We start from the raw sequence: 22,093 nt of genomic DNA, 5'->3' as shown, positions 1-22,093 counted from the left end.
ATTTATTTTAGGGCTTGGCGATTGAGATTTTGAGGGTAAATGTCAACCACAGGAACAAACATTAACGTTCTCTTTCCACAGAGATTGTCGCCACTGACAAGGAGGAAGTGGCCTTCAAGGACCTGGATGCAGCCATCTTGGTGGGCTCCATGCCAAGGAAGGAGGGCATGGAGAGGAAGGACCTGCTCAAAGCCAACGTGGCCATCTTCAAGAGCCAGGGATCAGCCCTGGAGAAGTACGCCAAAAAGACCGTCAAGGTAATGATACAGGACTTTATGCATGCTAATTCATTCATTCATTCATTCTCCTGGCTAAGTTGCTTGTGTTACATTGTTTTCAAGAATGTAGAAATGTTCCTTATAGTTTTTCATTTTTTGTTACTGCTCGGCTGATTCTAATTGTTCAGAGCAATGGGTATGTTGCAGACATGGCAACATAATACAGTTTATTTTCTAATGCTTAATTGTGTTTTTTTGTCCCTTTTTATGATATTAAGCATATTACAAGTCTGTTTCTTTTAAACCACACTATTGTAAGAATAAGATATAAACTGACAGCTGCTTTTAATCAAGTAAATATAAAAAATATAGTGTAATCTGTTACTACCATCAGTTTACTTTGAATTACATCAAGGTGTGTGTGTGTGTGTGTGTGTTTCCAGGTGCTGGTTGTGGGAAACCCTGCCAACACCAACTGTCTGATTGCAGCCAAATCTGCTCCCTCCATCCCAAAAGAGAACTTCTCCTGCCTCACCCGTCTGGACCACAACAGGGCTCGATCTCAGGTGCATTCATTTAGACTTTTATTTTTTATTTTTTTTTTGTAGTTAAGCGTACTCACGCTTTGTCTAAGCTTTCTACTCTGCTCCTGTAGGTGGCGATGCGCTGTGGTGTTCCCGCCACCCATGTGAGAAATGTCATCATCTGGGGAAACCACTCGTCCACCCAGTACCCAGACGTGCACCACTGCATGGTCAACATGTCTGGTAGCGAGCTCGCCTGCTTTGATGCAGTCAAGGATGATGCCTGGCTTAAAGGAGATTTCATCACTGTGAGTCAAAGAGAAATACTACTCTGTTGGACAGAGACATGGGAAAAATATTTTCACATTTTACAGAAAATTCTTGATGGATTTTCTAAAATCAAATAATCAAATGTAGGATGTTTATTTGACAAAAGATGCAATTAAAGAATAAAATTAAACCTGGCCTGTTCAACAAATGCACACTGACTCAAACGGTGGTCACAAAATATCTGCAGTTATCAATGATAAGCAGTTGAATCAGATTTTTATTCATATTTCATATTCATTCATTTGTGAAACAGTCTTGTCATTTTCAGTCCTGTGACCAATGATTTGTGTTTAGCTTTTTTAATGTAATTTCTTGATGTTTTGTGCACCACTGATAAAAATCCAGAGATATCTGCTGACGGCACTTCAGGCCTGGCCCTCATTAACAGTCTCATGCCCCCAACCCCTCTCACGTCTTCCCTTGAAAATGTTAAATGTACAATACAAATTCAAAAAAATTGAACATGTAAATAACTACCACACTGAACTTTTAATCTTTCATAACTCAACTTGTACATCTTATTTTATTCATTATTTTAATTTATATGCAGTATGTTTATGTCTGGCATCTAGTCTCCAAAGCAAAGTCCTTGGATGTGTAAAAAACTACTTGACAATAAAGCGGTTTCTGATTTCTGACATTTCAGCCTTAATATCAAAACCTTTAACAGACAAACAAAACCAGAACTAGCTGCTCAACTCAATAATACAAGCCCCAAATGCCACTGCATTTTCATTTAACGGTCCATGTTCTTTTATTATAGACAGTGCAGCAGAGAGGCGCAGCAGTCATCAAGGCCAGGAAGCTGTCCAGCGCCATGTCTGCAGCCAAGGCCATCTGTGACCACATGAGAGACATCTGGACAGGCACCCCTGAGGTGAACACCACATTTGTTATACTGTAGTTGTGATGCAGGAATGTGGCAGCATTCTGTCAAGAAGTTGCTGCTACTTTGGCCTTTGCTGATCTGTTGTTGACATACTTGCAAAACCCTCCATTTTTTTGTGACAAAATTATCTAAGATGCAACACTATTGTTTCAAGTAGTCAATTTCACAGAGTGCGTATAATTCAGCACACCCTGCAATTAAAATTATAGTTGTACAGCTTATTATAAGTGTATTTCAGTGATTGGTAATATCTCTTCCACTGTTGCGAGACCTCAATAATGTGGTGAATAAGGTGAAATTAAGTGTGTAATGGTAAAATCAAGTTTGTGCACACAATTTCATAAACTATGGGTGTGCATGGCTTTATAAATCATGGGAAAAGACTGCAAAAATGCATATTTATGTGTTTGTGCTCACACAAAGGTTTGTCATTAATGTACACAGACATTATTGTATCTGTCCCCAAGAGTTTGTTGCTAACAAGCGTGATACAGTCCATAATTGTTAACTTCTGATGCTGTTTGTAGTGGAAGAAGGTAAACTGAAGTCCTTTTACCTTGATTTCTATCAGGGTAACATTTGGCTGTGTGAAATTTCATGTTGTATTATTAAATATCCGTTGTAACTGTGAGGGAATTTTGCTTAGGGGACTCAATGTGGGTAAAGGTTAGGTATGGGTGACTATTAGGTCACTCACAGTCCTAAAAACAGAATGACCTCCTTCTCTCTAGCAGTAGTTCATGCAGCTGTCTCTCTTACTGTGTTCATGGTGACAGCTGGTTAGATTTGGAATGGGGCTGTACGATATTGGAAAAAACTAACATAGCAATATTTTTCTTTTCTGCCATATATTTTGTGATATGACAAAATACAGGAAGTTTCACCAGATTACTTCAGTTGCTCTATTTGAAAATAATTGAGCACCCTAAAGGAATTGATCAACTGATCGAGTATATATATATATATATATATATATATATATATAGGGATTGCTATTTCACTGTGCATGCAGAGCCTGCTCGTCACTCACTAGTTACAAACTGTGAACTCCAAAAACTCCAAGAACTCTTAAATCGGAGTAAATGATGTTACATCTGACAAACTTGAAATGAGAACTGTCCGAGTTTTCCTTTTCTATCAAGCAGCACAAAAGTTGAGGTGGTTGAGTTAATTTGACTTGATTGATATTGCACTGTTCTGCGATGTATTGCGCAAGAGCACATTGTGATGACGATGCTCCAGCGATATATTGTGCAGCACTAATTTGGAATGAGTCCTTTTCCAAGCAGCCATGGACAGAACATATAGGGCAATTTCTTCAATGTTAGATGTTTACAGACTGTCATATGCAATACATGTGACCTCCAGATCCCAACGAGACTTAGGTAATGCATTTAAGTCTAGCTTCCAGTAGTATGGCTCTACATATTTAGACCAGCAAAAAATGCCCTTGAATGGGACAGCAATATTGTGGACCATGAGGCAGTCTTCAGATTTGGCCTTGGTAATACACTCTATTCACACTCTGAAACACTGATGCCAGTCTTCTCAGCCAGGCTTCAATAAACAGTTCTGTGCAAGACATCCTGAGATGTTCTTCTTCTGCAATAAGAGTTGACTCACTCCCAAGAATTTCATTAGTGATATCTGGAATAAGCGACATTGTATTTGAAATGCAAACTAGTTTCTCTCTCTCTTTTTTTGTTCCAGGGTGAGTTCATCTCCATGGGTGTTTACTCATCTGGCAACTCCTATGGAGTCCCAGATGACCTCATCTACTCATTCCCCGTCCAGATCAAGGTGAGACTGGTATAACGTTGGGTTCAGTCCTCGTACAGTATGTACCTAGCTGTGCTTTCAGAAAAGATGCACCGTCATCAGTCAACATTTGTAAATTAAGGTTTGTAAGCATGTGTTAAAAAATACAAAGCTTATCAAAGTATGCCGTTTCCTCAGGACAAGACCTGGAAGATTGAGGAGGGCCTGGCCATCAACAGCTTCTCCCAATCAAAGATGGACGCCACAGCAGCGGAGCTGATAGAGGAGAGAGACACAGCTGTGGCTTTCCTGGGAGTATGACTGTACCCTGCAAGGTCACCCAGCCAGCACTTAGACTTCCCCGAAACTCCAGACGCACGCCTGTGATAAAGCACTCCACCAGCCCCGGCGTTTGTGTGTGTGTGTTTGAGTGTGTGTGTGTGTTTGAAAGAGAAGAGTCAGTGTTTATGATTGTAAAGTTGGATATATACTTGTATTGTGGGAGGCTACAGCATAGAAATTAGCCTTAGCACCTTTTCCAAAATGTGCAGCAGCTACATAGGTACCAAACGGAGACAGAGGTTGCTTGAAGTTTTTGATACAGGTGTAGATTGTTGATAGTGAAGACAACTTTATGCAAGTTAAGGAGAGGCCCAGTAATTGTCTCCATTATATCAGACACATTTTGCGATTTGGCAAATCCATTTGCACAACAAACCTTCTACTTACTCTGACCGCTCCTGTCTATCAAAGTGGAAAATAAAAGAAGGTAACCAGTTTACTTTGGCTAAAAATTATTCCACGGCATTAGTCTCTTTTCATTAGAAAGCAGACAATCATAGCAAGGCTGCTGTACACTAAAGCACAAGTATAACTCCAACTTAAGTATACAGTATATACTGAAAGTCCAACGACTTTATTACTAGCTATTTTCCATTAACTTTTCTCTGGGGGTAAGTGAAACGTGGATGGTTGTTACATATAGTCAATGATGAAGTCCTCAAACACTGGAATGCATCACTTTTAAAGCTCAAACAATAAAAAAAACTAACAATGTAGTTGTGTGATGATGGGTTTACTTTTGTTTTACAAGTGTTTTTGTCCTCTTACAGGCAAACAAATAGGCACAATGTAGTTGCCACTTCTTCAGTTGCCATAAATAGTAGGTTTAGGGGCTGAGTGGTTAGCATTGTCACCTCATAGCAAGAAGGTCCAGGGCTCAAGTTTGCCAGCCAGATGGGCACTTTATGCATGGTTGTTCTCCCTGTGTCTGCGGGTTTCCTCCCACAGTCCAACAACATGCATGTTAGGTGAATTAGTGACTCTAATTTGTCTGTGAATGTTTTTATACATTTTGTCCTGTGATAGAACAATAGAATATACTTTGTCACTGTAATAAAAATGTTCTTGGAGTCTGCACTGCAGTAACAAATATAATCTATACAAGACAGGCGACCTGTTGAGGTTTTACCCCTCACCGATTTGCATCATATTAGTAGGGATAGATAGGTGGCTGGACGCACAAACCGGGACCAGGTTTTCTTATTGTTACCTTAGGACCATGAATTATGCAGTGTGGAGGGTAAATATGATTACTAGTATACTATATATCACATTTAGTCCTGTAGTTTCAGAAAAATAACGACAGTTTGTTTAGTTGATGCTTATGATGCTGGACTTCATGGTAATTAGAATTAACGTACTATTATTATTTACATCCTGTTATACATTTGAACAACCAAATTGTATATCATCAAGCCCAAATATCTTAAACAAACCCAGGATTTGAATGAATACAGTTATACCTGACAGAAATATTGTGACCTGTATTGTCCAGCCTTGGTGAAAGGTATTTGTAGACAGTAACACTGTACAACAGAAGCTCAAGTACAGCGCAATGTCACAGTGTTGCCACTCAGGGGCAGTATTTTCAAGTTTTTCCCTTCCCAGCATCCTGAGGACTGTTTATGTAACATGTAATTGGGAATGTATTGTAATTGACACGCATGTAATTTCACGTGTGTCATTGCTGACTAAAAACAACCAACCATTAAAGAGGATTAATCTACCAATAACATTCACTATCCCAACATTAGTGAGGTAAATCTGGTGTATCTAGTGTAATGTTTAATCCTGTCTAGCCAATTTGATACTGATGATAATATATGGATGTACTTCAAAAGGTTAACCGGTACTTTAAAACTCAAATACCAAGGTCAGTGCGGTCAGGCAGATGTGGGCTTTTTGGTATTTCCTATTTACAGAATTCTTCAACCCGGAACTGTGAGAAACCACATTGAACGTAGCAGAAATCTATTGGCAGTCAAAACTGCGTCACAGGCAAAGACGCCTTTTCATTGGCTTCCATCCTCATGCAGCGTTCCCATTCGCCGCTGCTGGGAATGGCACTGAAGTGTAAAATGTTTTCAAACTAAAAAGCTTTTTTTTTTAAGTTCTTCAATTTTTTTTTTACCCTTTAAGGATTTTTTTATATAGCGGGGTCGTTGGGAAACAACAGCGCAGTCTTTAAAGGTGAAAACCTGTTAAAAAAAACCACACATATTGTGTGTAACGTTACCAGTGTGTAAGTTACCCCGCTGTCTTGTCTCCTCTGCGGGATTACTTGCGGTCCTTCAGACCCGCAGGACCGAAGCCGACCCCATCGACTTGTCTTCCGCTACCATCCTACAGTCACACAGTAAGAACATACCTTTAAATCTAAAAACATTTGATCACTCTTGACGTTATCACGTTTCCTCTAAGCGAGTGGTAGCATTTTAAAGTTAGCTTGCTGCGAAACATTAGCCCAACAGTTCGAAAACGACCGTTTGTTCTTGTGTGAGGTTCAGGTACCGCCGTTGATTTGAGTGATCTTAATGTCCGTCAAGTGTGCACACCGCGTTAATACTCATTGTTTCTTGAGTGCATACCGTTCCCCCCCTCCCCTCTGTCCATCCACCCACCAGTCATTCATTTCCCCTTCAGGCAGATCACGCGGATTGACTCGTTTGTCTGCATCTCACTGAGGTTAGTAAATTGACGGGATGTTTGTTGTTGTGCCAATAAGGTGAAAATTGAAGACAGGGGGCGAGGCGAAAAGAAGAACATGACCAGAGGTTGGGACTCGCAGCCAGGATTTGTGACGTGGTTTACAGTACTGGGGCAGTCTGTAAAGAAAGGCAGACACCGAAAGCAATCAAGGAGATCCTGCTGCTAGTTTCGCCACAGCTCCGTGTTCGTGGACGACGTCTGGCTTCTGCCCACAGAGAAAGTGTGGTCGTATGAATGTGTCCTTGTTTTTACGTACGTGAGGTAGACAGGACGTCTCATCCCTCTAGAGATTCAGTTGTGAATGGACGTCAGGGCTGTCCACCTCCTGAATGAATGATCAGTTGGCTGGTTTTAAGGATACCTCATGGAAACTTTTGTATTCAGTGACACGTCGGTTTTTACTGTGAATGCTCTCTGGACTATTTAATTTGACGCGTTTCCTCTGTTTTGGATTGACCTTTTTATAATTTAACCGTATGTATTGCTGATCTGGTCGCTATTTGACAGCTGAAACATGACGCTTTATGTAGAAGGTAAGTGGTGTTGTCAAAGGGTATATTAGGACATTTGGACCATACAATGTGTTTTTTCTACCTTTCAGGTATTTTTAAAATGTAAGCAAGTATTGGGTTCATCCCTGCTCCATAAAGTTTAAATCTCTGATTGAAACTTTCATACTCTGATATCTGAGACTGAAGAGTAATTTTCTTTATATTAACCTTTGGATCACAACATGACCATCTTCTACCAACTTGATACTGTATCCCTTGATTGCAATGGAAATTCAGCTGTACATGAACACACCATACTGGACCTGACAAATTAAATTCAGATATTTCTGATTGTTTCATAGTCCACAACTTTTATGTGGACCTTAAAAAAAGCAGTCAGGTGGTGTTCTGGTCAAAGTTATTTCAGTCCTTCAGGCTAATAATTAATTGGCTATGTGTTTTGTATTTATTTCTCTGTTCATCTCCTTCAACATGTCCTGTCGATGCTGTCTAACAAGCAGCCAACCTGCCATTGAGTTACATGTTACTGCCATGAATAGAGCATTCAGCCCTTTATGTAAACCTAATGTGCTAAAGAGAGCTGATTTTTAGTTGACGATTATTTCCTAAATTCTAAAAAAAGACTCCTGATATTGTTTTTAGGTCTTTTAGAAGAGAACGGGACCTCCGAATGATTGGTTGGTTTGTTGTCAAATTAATTTCACTGCCTAGCGCCACGTTTAAATCGATTTGCTCAATCAATCAACACTCCATGCAATCAACTGATAGACTCTCATTTTGATAATCAACAAATAATTTAAATGTAAAAGTTGCAAATACTTGATGAATACAGCTTTCACAATCTAGGAGATTGTGATGGGCATTTGTCACTACTTCAACATATGATCTAAACAATGACTTGATTAATTAATGTATTTTATCCATTAAGCAATAGTTTCGTAGATGCAGTTTATAAAATGCTGTCGTTAATCTATTGATTATGGATAATCTGGATTTACCACAAGCAGTTAGCCGGCACATGGTTTTTATCGCCCGCTATCAAAATATTGCTGTGTACGTGAATCAAAATCTTAACCAGGGATTGTGAAACGCTGGTGTACTGTAAATCCTTCTGATTTCCTTATGCTGCCGTTGTCGATCTGTGGTCCGCCCAGAAAGGTTAGTTTTTTCCTGTTGTTGTTGTTGTCTGTGTGCCAGAAGCGGTGACTTCTTCTGTAGTAAGGTCTGTCGATTCAGCCACTGTGCAAATCTGCTAACCAATGAAGAGAGTGCTGAAAGGCAGACTGAGAAGAATCTTGTGTGTAACATGTGGTTACTCTCAAGACCTCTCACACTCTCCCTCTCCTACTTTTACTCGCTAAAATATTGCAGATGCCTAGTAAGATCATAAAGAGTATGGCATGTTTGAGTCATCCAGCCTTAAAATCAGTTCTGTATCTGTGTTTTGTTTTCATAGTGTGAGTTGTCTCATTTGCCGGCACTTACCTGTATGTTGCAACTGTGTTATAGTAGTTCCTGAAATGCGTCAATCTGAAGCATCAAAGAAAACCAAACAGGTTCAACAGGTTAAGTTAGTCACATTTTTGCATTGTATCTCACTCTACATCTTGATGAGGACTCTGAGATGAATGTGTTGCGTTTGAAAAGTCAGTGATCTTGTTTGGCCAAACCTACTCGTGCTAGTTCATAATTAATATAATTTAGGCTTGGCATTTCTTTGTTTACAGGTGTGATTCATCTCTTTGATTATTTTCCACTGCTTAAACTGTCGGGTCTGTAAAATATCCGGAAACAGTGAAAACGTCATATATCAGTATATCCTAGAGCACAAGCCGACGTCATCCAGCATCTGTCCAAAACGCAAAAATATACAATTTACAAAAAGGTTAAAGCAGTCTCACACTTAAGAGAACAGAGCCATCAAATATTTAGCTTTTTTGCTTCTTCATTCGCTTAAATGATTAATCTATTTATCAAAATAGTTGCCAATAATTTTATGTTGATCCACTAATTGATTTATTGATTCATTTTTGCTGCTGGAGATTCAGTTGTCTGTACTGTTATGGTTGGGGTACTCTTGATTTTTCTACCTTGTGTGAATTAAAATCAGTCTTATTTTAGAAATATAGAACAATATCAGTCGACTTGCAGTAATCTAACATAGAACAATTCTCTTTATAGCTTTATTTAATGGCAGTCAAGGCTAAAACTGATGGTTTGAGTTAATAAAATGAGGCAGGCACAGGTAAGAATCATTGTCAGGATCCAGAATAAATTAGGATTCGGCTATGTTGCAGCAGTGTAAAACCTTGCCCCCCCATCTTCCACTATCTCGCCTGTCCAGGTCTGAGTAAAGGAGAGGCCAGAGGTGGGATGGCTGAGTTCCAGGAAATGATGCGGCAGCAGCTGGAGAGCTCCATGCACACCGAACTGGAGAAACTGCTGGACACAACCACAGGCGCAGAGAGAGAGGTACAGTCATACACTCTCTGTGTCTCCCTCCCTCTCTTTCTCTCCAACCATCTGGTTGTGATTTAGAGGATGGTCGGTTCACACACGAACACTGGGAAAACACAAAAGTGACACATACTGTTGCACGGTGCCAATGAGGGTTTTACATGCTTACAGACGCACACACATGCATAAAGTATACGTCATAAAGTTGCAGTAGGCGAGGTTTTTAAGCCTAAATTGTAATATTATGCCTTATTAGGGATGTCCAGCTCAACTGAGACCCTGTAGACTAGTGTTAGGCCAAAACAAATTCTGGAGTTGGGAGTGGAAACTTCTCAGCCCAAAGCTGCAAATTAATCAAAACCAAAGATGTCTGCCTAAATAGCAGAAGGAAAACTAAACTTAACCTTAATTTTATCTGTTTCTTTGAGTTTCCTTTGGTTTAAAACAATAATTGACCTTGAGAGCAGTCACTAGAAATTGTTTCACAGAACACACGCACGTACGAACACACAGGGTTTGGCCGGTGCCTCTTTCAGATATTAACCAGGCCCTCTCAAACTACCAGCAGTCACAAAACATGGAGTGATTCACGTAGACAAAAGGTCAGAGGGGACAATAATTCACATACGGGCGTGCCCGGCACTTCATACGCACTTTTACTCAGGTGTGTTCACAGAAGAAGCTTTTGTACTTACGCAAGAAAAGAAGCCATGTGCACAGCTGTACACACTGAAGTGGGAAGGTCTCAAGTGTAAATGGATATAAATGTGAATCTGAAGCAGGAGTATTTACATGGTTATTTGAAGAGATGAAACAGTACAAACATTTCATATCACAATTATAATGACCCAAATAATCGCGGTAATCAGTATTATCGCGGTATTGTTAAAATGTGCTGAAGATGTTCAGAAAGTACTGATACACACATATTGAAACCATTTCACACAGTTTTATATTGAAAACCACAAATAAAATTAGCAGCACTGTGCATAAACATTGAAATAATAACATAGTCAATAACTTATTTTAAACATAAGTACTGTATAAAATGTGCATTAACATTAAAGATGTTTGAAGTAATTGCAATGAGCCTAACATAAGTACAGTAGCATTTCTCCTAAAATATATTTTTGGGGTCTTTTGTACCTTTTATTTGATATAGGAAAGATGAGAGACAGGAAATGTGGGGGGGAGAAAGGGAACGACATGCAGCAAAGGGCAGTGGGTCGGACTCAGTCTTTCTACATGGGGCGTGTGCTCTATTGATGAGCTAAGCGGCGCCCCTTGTTGGAACACTTTTACAACCAATTTGACGACTGCCAGGCTTCAAATGAACGAAATATGTAAACTACATAACGTGTTATCACGTGCAGTGGGCGAACAGAGTCTTCAGACATACGACTCCTACATCAGCAGAACAACATCTAGTGTTTTTACAAGAGTAGGTAACACTGAGAGCTTCAGTTGACAAGCTGTCAGACAGACAAACCAACATATGTTCGCTTATTCTGAAGTACATACAGCATGCATTTAGCTAAAAGTTAACTTACCCTGCATTCATTATAAAGTGATTTTCTTCAGTCAAGTTACAAAGCAAGATATGACCACGCTTCAGACTTCAGACAGGCTGAAAAAAAAAAAGCGCTTTCATTGCCAAATGTCTGTCAGGAAGCTCTTACATCACATCCTTGTACACATACTTTAGTTACATCTTGTTTAAAACCTACGTTAAGTACATATACATTAAATGCATATCAATGTGTATCATGTAGTGTAGAGATAAAATAAAGTGCAAAGATTTTATTGCATAGTGATCTGGTAACTACAGTGTTATGTTACATAAAGAAAACAGTATTGCATAAACACTCAACACTCAACACCAGTCCTCTGAAATGATTTTTCCCCCAAGTGAACTAGATAGATCTGTAGTTATTGATTGCATCTTTATAATGAAATATACAAGATGATATTTAGGAGAGCTTATTCAGCAGCATCACACACTGCTTAACGCTTCTGTTTCATTGTGTAATTTCTCACTCAGTAAACATACTTTTCACTGCAGTGAAAGAGGTTTCACATCATGTCTCTCTGTGTGATTCCTGATCATCAAACACACATTTTACATTTGAGGCTTTCAGCTGGCTTTTGTTTTTTAATTCTTTTTGACTTTTCACAAGTGCAGCAAAGTTTAAATTCCTAGATTACCAGCTCTATTTCAAGAAACTTTGGGTGAGGAGTTATAAATTACAGGAAAAGGAAGACAAAATAAAAGAAGTTAGATTTTTCCTGATTGAACACCACAGTGGGAAACACTCAAAAATGTTATTAATTTATCCTACATTTTTGAAAGAAGTGGGTTTCAGAGTTCACTGTGTAAGCTGTGCAGCTTTTCTAGCAGTTTGTTCAACCGTCCTAGATTAGAGGAGATAATTAGTGCACTTTGAGAAGCAATTAGTAGGGTTTTCATCTTTCTGGTCAAGTGAATTTGGACTATGACTGGACAGAGCTAAATTAGTGACTTGGCAAATCTCAGCCTAAATAAAGGTTTAAATAAAATCTTTGTCTATTTCAGGTGTCCAGGAAAGACTTTGAGGGCTTCAAGAATCTTTTCCACAGATTTCTGCAGGTGAAGGGGCCATCGGTAGAATGGATAAAGATCCAGAGACCACCAGAAGACTCGGTAAGTCTAGTTAGTGGTATCTTTGTGAATGAGAACTTTACAGTGAGAGAGAAAATAAAAACACTGGATTTACATCACTTCCAATAAAAGGACTTGTCATTGTCTGCAAATACCACTTCATGTTTCTGCATCAGACAAGTGACTATTGTAAAATATACACATTCTCTTATATTGTCAGTACGAAATACAAATTAACCTCTAACCAATGTGTATGTTGCTACAGAAACAGGTTAGATGATGAAATACCATCCAGTTTGAGTAATACATTGACAACTTTGATGGCTTATCAGATGCCACAACACTGCACAAACACTTTTTTCAATTCTGGACTTCTCAGTGTGCCGACCATTTTATCCTCAAAGATTTTTAAAATTGTATTTAACCCATATTTAACCAGGTAAGACCAGCTACCTCTTCTAAAAGGGTGACCTGGCCAAGACAGCAGCATAAAAAAGCTTACAGACGACAACAATAGCCACAACAAACATAAAAGATATACATTTACATATCGATAATAATACTAGATTTATAAGAACTTTAAAATCTGACATAGAGACCAATTCTCTATCATATGATGAACCGCAGAATGACACTGCAATGTGCGCTTGAATGTTTTTGATTGGTCGACGCAGTGTGTTTTGCTAGATGAGTTGTGTCTGCTTTAATATTTTTGTGGGATTACCCACAATGAACCCATTGTGTCTGAACTCACATTGTAGTGAATGTGGAAGCTCATTATGTTACTTTTAGAGCCAAAGAGAATCACAACCTGCTCCATGTAAGACTTCAACATCGCTCAATGAATGTACAAAAGTAAATAATTTTAAATGTACAAAATTTACTATCATGACACCTCTTGTCTTGTCGTTGGTGGCTTCAGATGAGTTGCACCGAGCAGGTTTGAAATTGTAAATGAAAGCAACAGTATGCAGCTCTATTTCACCTTGGGTCAGTGGTATATTTCTAGTCTTAAGCTCAAATGATCAAACTCCAGCAACGGTCGCTCATCGTGATGAGCTGTCATTAAAAAGCGCACAGCTCCAAGCTGAAACTGAATCATCAGAAGCATCAAACAAGATGATTTCAAACACTGTTCAGTTTTAAAAATGATGAAATGATGCTCATCCATACATTAGAACTTTTATGCAACATTTTGTACCACTGTTCTTCATTTTCTTTCCACTGTGGATGTTGCGACACTTCATATATAGCACTCAGCATACATCTGGCTGCACCCACTGCAATAAACATGATTACGGTACTTGTATAATATAAATTGTTAAGATTTAAAACGGACAACAGTAATATTCTATTTATTTAATAATGTTTAAATCATAAATAGGTGTGTAAAACGCAGTATACCTATTGAAAAAACAAGTTACAAAAGGGCTGGAGTTTGCAGACGGAAATATGTCCCATAATTATTGTAAATGGAAAATGCCCCTCCTTTTATGACCCATTTCCATGACCTGAAAAGGTGCCTCACTGATAAGCTCAGCTGACATCAAAGTCAACAGATTTAGAGTGTTAGTATAGTCGTTTATAACTTCCACTCCCACTTTTAACCATCTCAGATTTTGCTCTCTTTGTATGTTAGAGTTTGAATAGTACTAGCCCAGAAATTCCTGGCTGAATGTCATGTGGAGTTATTAGAACATTGGTTTCACCTTAGGCTTACCTTTTTTGTTTGAGAGGCTTAGCCAAATACAGCAGGTGAATAGTTTCAGGTTCCTGGGAATCAGCATCACACACACATCACAGAACCTCACATGGTCATCTCACTTCTTCACGCTGGTGAAGAAAGCTCAGAAACGACTTTATATCTCGAGGAAGCTTAAGAAGGCCAAATTCCCGCGCCAGGTTCTTGTCAGCTTTTACAGAGGAGCAATATGCCGTTTTTCCATTACCAGTACCAGCTCAACTCGCCTTGCCTCGCCTCGACTGTACTCTACTCGACTAGGTTTGGCCATCCTCCGTTTTCCATTGCAGATAATACCCCTCAATGTAGATGGTCGTCATAGCAACACCACACACAACTGCTGCGACATAATTTTCAATGCGACACACACACCAGCGACCCACATACAGCTGTCTCTTGATTTAAGTTAAAACGTTTCAACATTACTCAGAATGTAAAGACCGATAAGCGGTATGAAAACCTTACAGGTGTGTTTTCCTCTGCCGTTGTGGCTGCAGTGGTCTGTGTGACGGTGGGACCAGAGGGCTCTGTGAACAGGCTTCGCCCGCTTCCACTTGCGGAGCTCCTCAACTCCGAAAACTAAAGCACATTTTTTTCACCATCTACACAGATGATTTCTCACCTCAAAACTTCTCAGAAGTGGATTTAGTGGTGCCTCATCTCGCTTGAAACCTCGACGGAGGTGATACAAAAAAAAGTACCTGGAAACAGGTACAACTTTTCCACAATGGAAAACCAAAAAAAGGCGAGTAGAACCGAGGCGAGTCGAGCTGGTACCATGCAGTGGAAATGGGGCTATAGAAACCATCCTGACTGGAAACATCACCAACTGGCATGGGATGTGCACGGCCCGGGACCGGAGGGCTCTGCAGCAGGTGATTAAAACTGCTCAGAAGATCATTGGTACGCATCTCCCGAGCATCAGTGATATCAGTGAGGTGAGGTGCCTACGCAGAGCCCAAAGGATACTAAAGGACAGTACCCACCCAGCCACAGCCTGTTCACCCCGCTGCCTTCTGGGAAGAGATATAGAAGTTTCTGCTGCCGCACCACCAGATTGCAGAGCAGCCCCCCCCCCCCCCCCCCCCCCCCCCCCCCCCCCCCCCCCCCCCCCCCCCCCCCCCCCCCCCCCCCCCCATACGACCAGACTCTCTAATTCATCATCAGCACTGCTCCATTGGTTATAGTTTTTTTCTGTTTACCATTTTTATAATTGATTCTGTATTATTATATATATTGTCTGCTATGTAGCAGAAGGGGGGTTATAAAACACAATTTCACTCTAACTTGTTATGTTGTGACAGTAAACCTACCTACCTACCTACCTACCTAAATACAAAATTTTTAAGAAACTTGAAATGCAAAACATGTTGCCTTACAGACCTAGCTAGCAAACTAGCGATGGGATTTTGATGCGCACAACAATACAAATCATGAATCAGCATATTCTGTAAGGGTAGTAAGGTCAACATAACTTTCCCTAGTGTAGTTGCAAAGACTGATGGGAGGGGGGACTGGTTAACACCAAACAAGGCTTTGTTCCATTTACTAGGCAGCATGCTGCATTTTCACCAACATATGTGGAGCTAGCTACCTAAATAGACCAGTCATAAACAGAAAACGAAACATAACCAAGGTTGCAGAGTAGACAGGATAAAAGAGATTGCCGTGTTGTATGGTTCAACAACACATAACAAACTTCAGGACAGATTGCACAGCACACACACAGTTGGGTTATATTGGGTGGGCTGAATATGGCCTAAATCTGCCTACGGTTCTTACCACTTAACACTTGGATTAAGTGAGTGTGTAACTTCCTTCAGGGTGCTGCAGTTAGTTACAGTACACTTCCCCCTTCCCGTCTTAAAACACGCACCCCTTCTTCACTGGTTTTATCTGTTCCTCAGTGGACACCTAAATCTCACACCTCCACTGTTACAGCACTTTCTTGAAAGGGGTCAGTTGCATAATAGATGGAACCATGTGTCGATTGTCCCTCACGTCCTATTTATTTCATCCCACTGCCATGTGGAGTATTGCTGGAGCAGACAAAGTATTAGCAAGTCATAAACTGTACTGTTCGATGGCAAGAGCTCAAAAGTAATACCGACAAGAGAGCATCTTATGAGGCACAGTAGAATAAGCTACAGTTCCATCAGCATTTCATGTTCAGAGCCACAGAGAGATTGTTTACAGTACAATAAGTTCAGGTTAATTTGGGTCAAAGGCAGATTATTAAGGCTTTGATGAGACGTTAATTGTGGAACAGTGATCGCTACTCGGTGTTCAGAAGGTGATACCAATGTTTTGTATGTGTATCACCTCGCAATGAAGTGCTGCACCCAGTCTAAGGCCCCATCCACACTACTGCGTTTTTGAATTAAAACGGAGACCTTTTGCTACGTTTGCACCCTCCTGTCCAGACTACAACGATGAAAACGAAGACCTAAAACTGAGAAGTTTGGAAATGCTGCCGACCCCGTTTTGCGTTTCAAAACTCCAGAGGGTGTTTTAGTGAAGACGGGCCAAAAAGGAGGACTTTAGAAACGATGATGCAGCCGCTCACGCTCGGCTCTCTGATTCGGTCTTGCAAAGCAGAAACACAATGCTTTTTTTTGACATCATATTTTCATTAAAAAATGCAAATAACACTCATCTGCCTACACTTATGCTGTGCATGTCGCCGTTTACTTTGCAACAACTCCCAGTCTGTTTTCTGACGCCACACTCCCGTGTTACATTCAGTAACAGTCCCAGCTCGTTATTGATCCATGCAACAAAAATGTTTACACTGGCACGTGCAGTGTAAACATGAAGCAGGGTCCTAGCTGTGCGTTTTCAGTCGTTTTAATGTAGACTGAGATCAACTCCAAAACGCAGCGGAAACACTGGTGTGGACAGACATCGTATTTGTTTTAATTCTCCGTTTGTAAACTAAAATGGAATAGTGTGGATGGGGCCTAAGAAGGGATTCCCTCGGAGAACAAGCTGCAGCTAAAAAACCTTGCCTATGACCATCTAAAGTTTGGGAGTTTTTTAGAGGGAGATTCAACACCATGGTGCTCTGCAAGGCCTGCAAAGTGGAAATGGTTTATCACAGCAGCACAACTGCTGTGCACAATCACTTTAAAAAACACGAACACTCATGTATGTTTCATCTGTCTTTTAAATGCCCCACTTAAATGTCTTTACTTACAGTAGCCCTCTATAGACTGTACACTGACTATTCACCATCCACAACAACCCACAGGAGTCTTGAGTTTCCTTTTGATGGCGCTGTGGGTCGGTCACTTACAAAGTCAATCACAGTGCCAAGTCATCAGTGTTTTTCTGAGTCAGTTGTGCAGGGTCTCCTTGTTCTCTTTCACTGAAACAGGACATTTTGTAGGTCTTCCTTAGTTTTCAGGCACAAGGGATGCTTTCAGTGCTCCCTTCAGTTTCACTGGAACACTGGGTTTCCATGTTTTGTGTGAACTTGAAAGAACAAGATTCAATGGTTTTAACGGAGTAAAAAAAGTTCTATCTTGTCTGTATTGTTTTGATCTCAAGGGAGGATCTTTTAAGTCTGAACACAGTGTTTTGTGTCAGTCAAAATGTTGAGCAGTTAGACGCAGTGCACAAGAGTAGCCAGAGTGTTGGTTTTCAGGCTACATTTCAAACCGTGAAAGTTGTTCTTTTTCTTCTACAGTGCCGTTTACTTAAAAATATCAGCGTGTATATGATGTTAATTAAATGTTTTTCAAATTACTTATTTGGAAGAAAAATCTAAAGAGACACAAAGTCAAAGAAGTATAAATCAGACATGATCGTGTATTTTTTTTTTTTTAATTCACAGTAAATCAGTCCTTGATCCTTCTTTACTGTCCTACTTAGTTCGTTTTCTTAAGAAGAATGGATTTCTTTTTTTATTTTTATTTTGCTTTGATGGTAGAAAGTATGACTCACAAGATAACTGGAAACACTGCAGCTGTGAATTGTTAAGGGCTAAAATCAGATTACACACTGAGTAAATAAGATCATGTTACAGTAAAGAATAAAAGTCTCAAAGTTTGCATTTCAGCTATAATAGGGTTCCTGATGCTAAAAATTTGTAGGTTGATGGATTAAGAAAGATGGACATCATCCAGTTAACATCATCGCATAATTAATCAAAGCCCACTGCATTGAAGCATTATCTTAAAAGTACAAAACATACTCATTGGAAAAATTGTGCACAAAGCGTGGTAAAAACGTAATGTGTTTAGTAATTTAAAATAGGTCCACACATAAGTCTGGCTGCCATAGCTGTATTGATTGATCCATTTATTATCAACTTATTAAGCATTTATTAATGGGTTACCTACATTTATAGCAGCAGTTTGTCTCAATGGCTTATAACTGGTCTATAAAGTATTTGTAAATGTATTGGCCATTAATATAGTTGTTGGTTATAGCAACTAATGAACCCTTTTATTAGAGCGTGTAATGGGCCTTTCAGACAGACTGCGATTGCTGCGCTGTTAAACCCATAATTTTCAATGGCTTGCGCCGGGCCACGGCGTTTTGTCGTTGCGTCGAGCAAAGCGCAGCGCACTGCTTGGCGACCTCGCGCACACGCCGTGGTCAAAGTTCAAAATAGTTGGACTTTTGCGCCAAGCCCCACAGTCAGTGCAGTGCAAATCACTTCCTATCTGAAAGGGCCATTAGAAAGTTAGAGTGTCAGAAAGTCGTGTTGACTGCTGCACTCATATTTGTCGAGCTCCTGACTAGTGGTGCTGGTACTGGTTAATTTATGCTGTTGCATTCGATGTAAATAGCTATGACGACGTGTAATTTGCAATGTGCAATTTATACTTCTGCGTCAAATCTACGGTGTAGCCTCTGCGTAGCCCGCTACCCTATGGCGTCACCTACGCTGTATTTATTTATTTTTATCTACAATGGCCCCAATATGCATAAATAGTTGTAAAAACTACAACCATGATATATTAAAGCATTAAACCATAATAGAAGTAAACAGAATCCTGGGCCAGTACACTAAGGTGTACTCAAAGAAGGAAACCTGTACATCATGATTCCCAATTACCTGCTCGCCAACTAAAACAAGATTTGTTCCCCTGCCTCCTGTTGGGAAATGCAACCTCTATTCTTTTAAAGAAATCTCACAGTAATAGCTGATTTCATGCCAAAGATGTTGCAATGTTGTATTTGGTGCATGTTTACTCCTGTTTCACTCAGTACACACAAAACCGGATCAGTCTTTTCCTCAGCAAGTGAGGAGTTACTGCATCACTCCCCAATTCTGAGCCGCCTCATTTATATATACGAAGCTGGAGAGAGAGAGAAGGAGAAGATAAAAGATGGAGAGAGGAGAGGGAAAAGATGAAGAAACCGTGAAAAGAGGAGGCTTTACAGTGAAAGTGAGTTACATAAAGGGAGACGGAGGCAGAGAGAAGATCAGAGCTTTGCTGAGGAAAGTTGCAAGACAAGTATTGAAAGAGGGAACGTTAAGTGAACTAGAAAACAGACAGTGACACACCGTAATGAGACAGAGAAACAGACGGGAAAAGGAGAAACTAAACTAAACTTATTTTTTTTAACAACCACTGCCAAAGACTGCTACTGGATTCAAAATCTCAAAATAATTATTCAGTGGCTTTTCGTCTGTTAAGCCAGTTTTGATACCGATTGCCTGTTCACTACTGCGACTAGTGGAGATGACAAGCTGACATGCGGAAGCAATAATTAATTAATATATTCAAGTTTTTCAAGTTGTGCATACGAATGAAATGAAAGAAGAGTGATGAAGTAGATTTAAGCCATTTACGAAAATGTTTTTACCAGAAACAACACATGTAGAAAAACGCAAACAGTCATCATATGGCGTGGTGCGGTAAAACTACAATTCAGCACTTAGATCCGTCAGCCACCAGTCAAAGATAATATTACTTTTTTTTACTTGAGATTCCAATAAACAGTGTGAGAATTGAAGCTTTGTTTTTAATTGTAGCTGTAGGGCTGCAATTTAACTGTAATTTGACATATTAAGATGAACTTCAATATGATTTTACTATGCAACAGTTTTGTTTCTTGGTAGTAAGTGTTATTTTCCAATTGCTTATGCCTAAAAAGTATAGAAAATGGCTATTATTACCTACTAACTTTGCTTTTGTGACCAGGACAGTAATATTTTGAAATGTACCTATTTCCAATGCGAAAATGGGTGAATTTGTGGTTTATCATAAACATAAAGTCAGAAAAAAACAACATATGAATCCTAATTAACATGTATTTATAAATGTATTGCAACAGTAGCTGGTTGCAAAAGTAGCACCAGCCAAATGCTGGTAAAATATGCAAAGCTTGTTGATTTACTTCATTCACCAGCCAAAGAAACAATAATAATGTAGTGTGTGGCTCCTCCTTGTAAAAACGTGGGCTGGAATATCTGACTCCGCCCACAGAGCCACAAAGTCTTGCCCACATCTTGCATCTGCCAATGTTGTTGCACTTTAGAGAGTTTGTTGAAGTGATGAGCTCTTGCTAGCATGCTGACTCTAAGATGTGATGTTGCGTGCATGCGCACAGTAGCTGCTGAGCCCTGCCCTCGCTGAAAGACTGACAAAGAGTGCAGAGAAGAGAAGCAGCACCCATAAATGACAACAGAACTGAGCAGCATAGCTTTTGTGTTTGTTTGGCGTGAGTGCTGTGGAGAAGAAAACGCTTAAAATGGTAGGATACACAGACTTTTATAAATTCCATGTACATTTTGGCCGATTCCACCTTTTAAAGGAGATTCCTTTTTTTTATTGTCATATTCCGCGATTCTGTTTGTGTTCTTCATGTTTCTCAGAAATCATATGGCCCTACTTACCTATAATATCGCTGTCAGGCAGGTCTTGTGGCTCAGCTAATATTATTGTAGTGTTGACATATCACACAGTGTAGTAACGTATGATGTCCGTGGAGCCGGAGGTACCAGTGAGTATCGAACTGACAGTAGTTGCATTTATGTAATTATCTTAAGAATGACATGAATGTTCTGCTTCCACCCAATTTAATAGTAGAGCAGGAAATAGCATCATAGTGGGTAATTTAGGTGGGTGTGTATGACAGGTATTTTAAAGTTATAATTTTGCTCTGACTCACATCACTGGATTTACCTGCTTTGTAGGTAACAATTTTTCCATTCTATTAAAAACACATCTGCATTCAGGGAAGTGTGGTCACGGGAGGTCAATTTATGATAATTTGAATTTGACTGATGTTCTGTTTGTTTGTTTTTTTTGTCCAACTAGAATTTTTAGATTTGAATTCGACCAATCGAATCTGAACAATCTGAATCAACTTTTTTCTTTATTATTCTGAAACTTGAAATTTTGTCAAATTTTTGAAAAGTGAAAAAAACATTGAAATTCAGCTTTTGAAATTGCAAATCAAGACATTTCATATTTTAATTTCGAAGAGGTGAATTCAGAAAAAATACATTCACATACATTGGTTTTTAAAGTAAATCATATTTCAACAATATGAATTTAGTGGCTCTTAAATACTTTTGCCTCTTATTTGTTTCCATATATTTGAATCTGTTTCAGGTTTGAGAGAAACTGACATCACTGTGTATTTGAGTCAAGGCCTTCAGATAAAATCCAGATGTAACTGAGACTAGACAAATGTGTGTTCTCAGACTGCAGATACCGAAATGTTTTCAAGCTGTTGGGCCCTGAACCAGATGGAAAGAGATGAAATGTGGAGATTTCTCATTCAACTATTACAGATCAATGAAATTATCTGTGAAGTCTAGTCCTACAACTGACCATTATTTTCATTTTTGATTAATATGTCTATTATTTTCATGATTAATTGATTTGTGCACATCAGAAAACAATGAAAAATACTGATCACACCACAAGGTGAACATCTTGACTTGATGTCTTGTTTTGTCTAACTAACAGACTAAAAAAATATCGAATTTACGACCAGTACATCACCTGCC

The 22,093-nt window shown here is 39.4% G+C and overlaps 2 protein-coding genes across 6 annotated transcripts in view; both read left to right on the top strand.

Annotated features, from left to right (window-relative positions):
• The window catches only part of mdh1ab (malate dehydrogenase 1Ab, NAD (soluble)), a 9,875-nt gene extending 5,098 nt beyond the window's left edge, over positions 1-4,777 (top strand). Inside the window, exons 1-6 of one of the 2 annotated variants that reach the window (XM_046070153.1) lie at positions 58-257; positions 662-784; positions 874-1,050; positions 1,836-1,949; positions 3,672-3,761; positions 3,918-4,777. In XM_046070153.1, the coding sequence (XP_045926109.1) occupies positions 150-257; positions 662-784; positions 874-1,050; positions 1,836-1,949; positions 3,672-3,761; positions 3,918-4,040 (735 nt within the window). In that variant the 5' untranslated portion in view covers positions 58-149 and the 3' untranslated portion in view covers positions 4,041-4,777. Of the gene's footprint in view, positions 1-57; positions 258-661; positions 785-873; positions 1,051-1,835; positions 1,950-3,671; positions 3,762-3,917 lie in introns of those variants that run through there. The other variant, XM_046070154.1, reaches the window with a different exon arrangement.
• A 1,328-nt stretch (positions 4,778-6,105) lies between these two features.
• ugp2b (UDP-glucose pyrophosphorylase 2b) overlaps positions 6,106-22,093 on the top strand; it is a 45,882-nt gene continuing 29,894 nt past the window's right edge. Inside the window, exons 1-3 of one of the 4 annotated variants that reach the window (XM_046070794.1) lie at positions 6,106-6,251; positions 9,627-9,754; positions 12,312-12,419. In XM_046070794.1, coding sequence (XP_045926750.1) covers positions 9,656-9,754; positions 12,312-12,419 — 207 coding nt within the window. In that variant the 5' untranslated portion in view covers positions 6,106-6,251; positions 9,627-9,655. Of the gene's footprint in view, positions 6,418-6,592; positions 6,747-6,850; positions 7,304-9,626; positions 9,755-12,311; positions 12,420-22,093 lie in introns of those variants that run through there. The other 3 variants (XM_046070792.1, XM_046070793.1, XM_046070791.1) reach the window with 3 other exon arrangements.

This window comes from Micropterus dolomieu, linkage group LG15 (genome assembly GCF_021292245.1).
Source record: "Micropterus dolomieu isolate WLL.071019.BEF.003 ecotype Adirondacks linkage group LG15, ASM2129224v1, whole genome shotgun sequence".
Taxonomy (NCBI): Eukaryota; Metazoa; Chordata; class Actinopteri; order Centrarchiformes; family Centrarchidae; genus Micropterus; species Micropterus dolomieu.
Note: the sequence above shows the minus strand (reverse complement) of the source record. Positions and strands in the feature narration are given on the sequence as shown.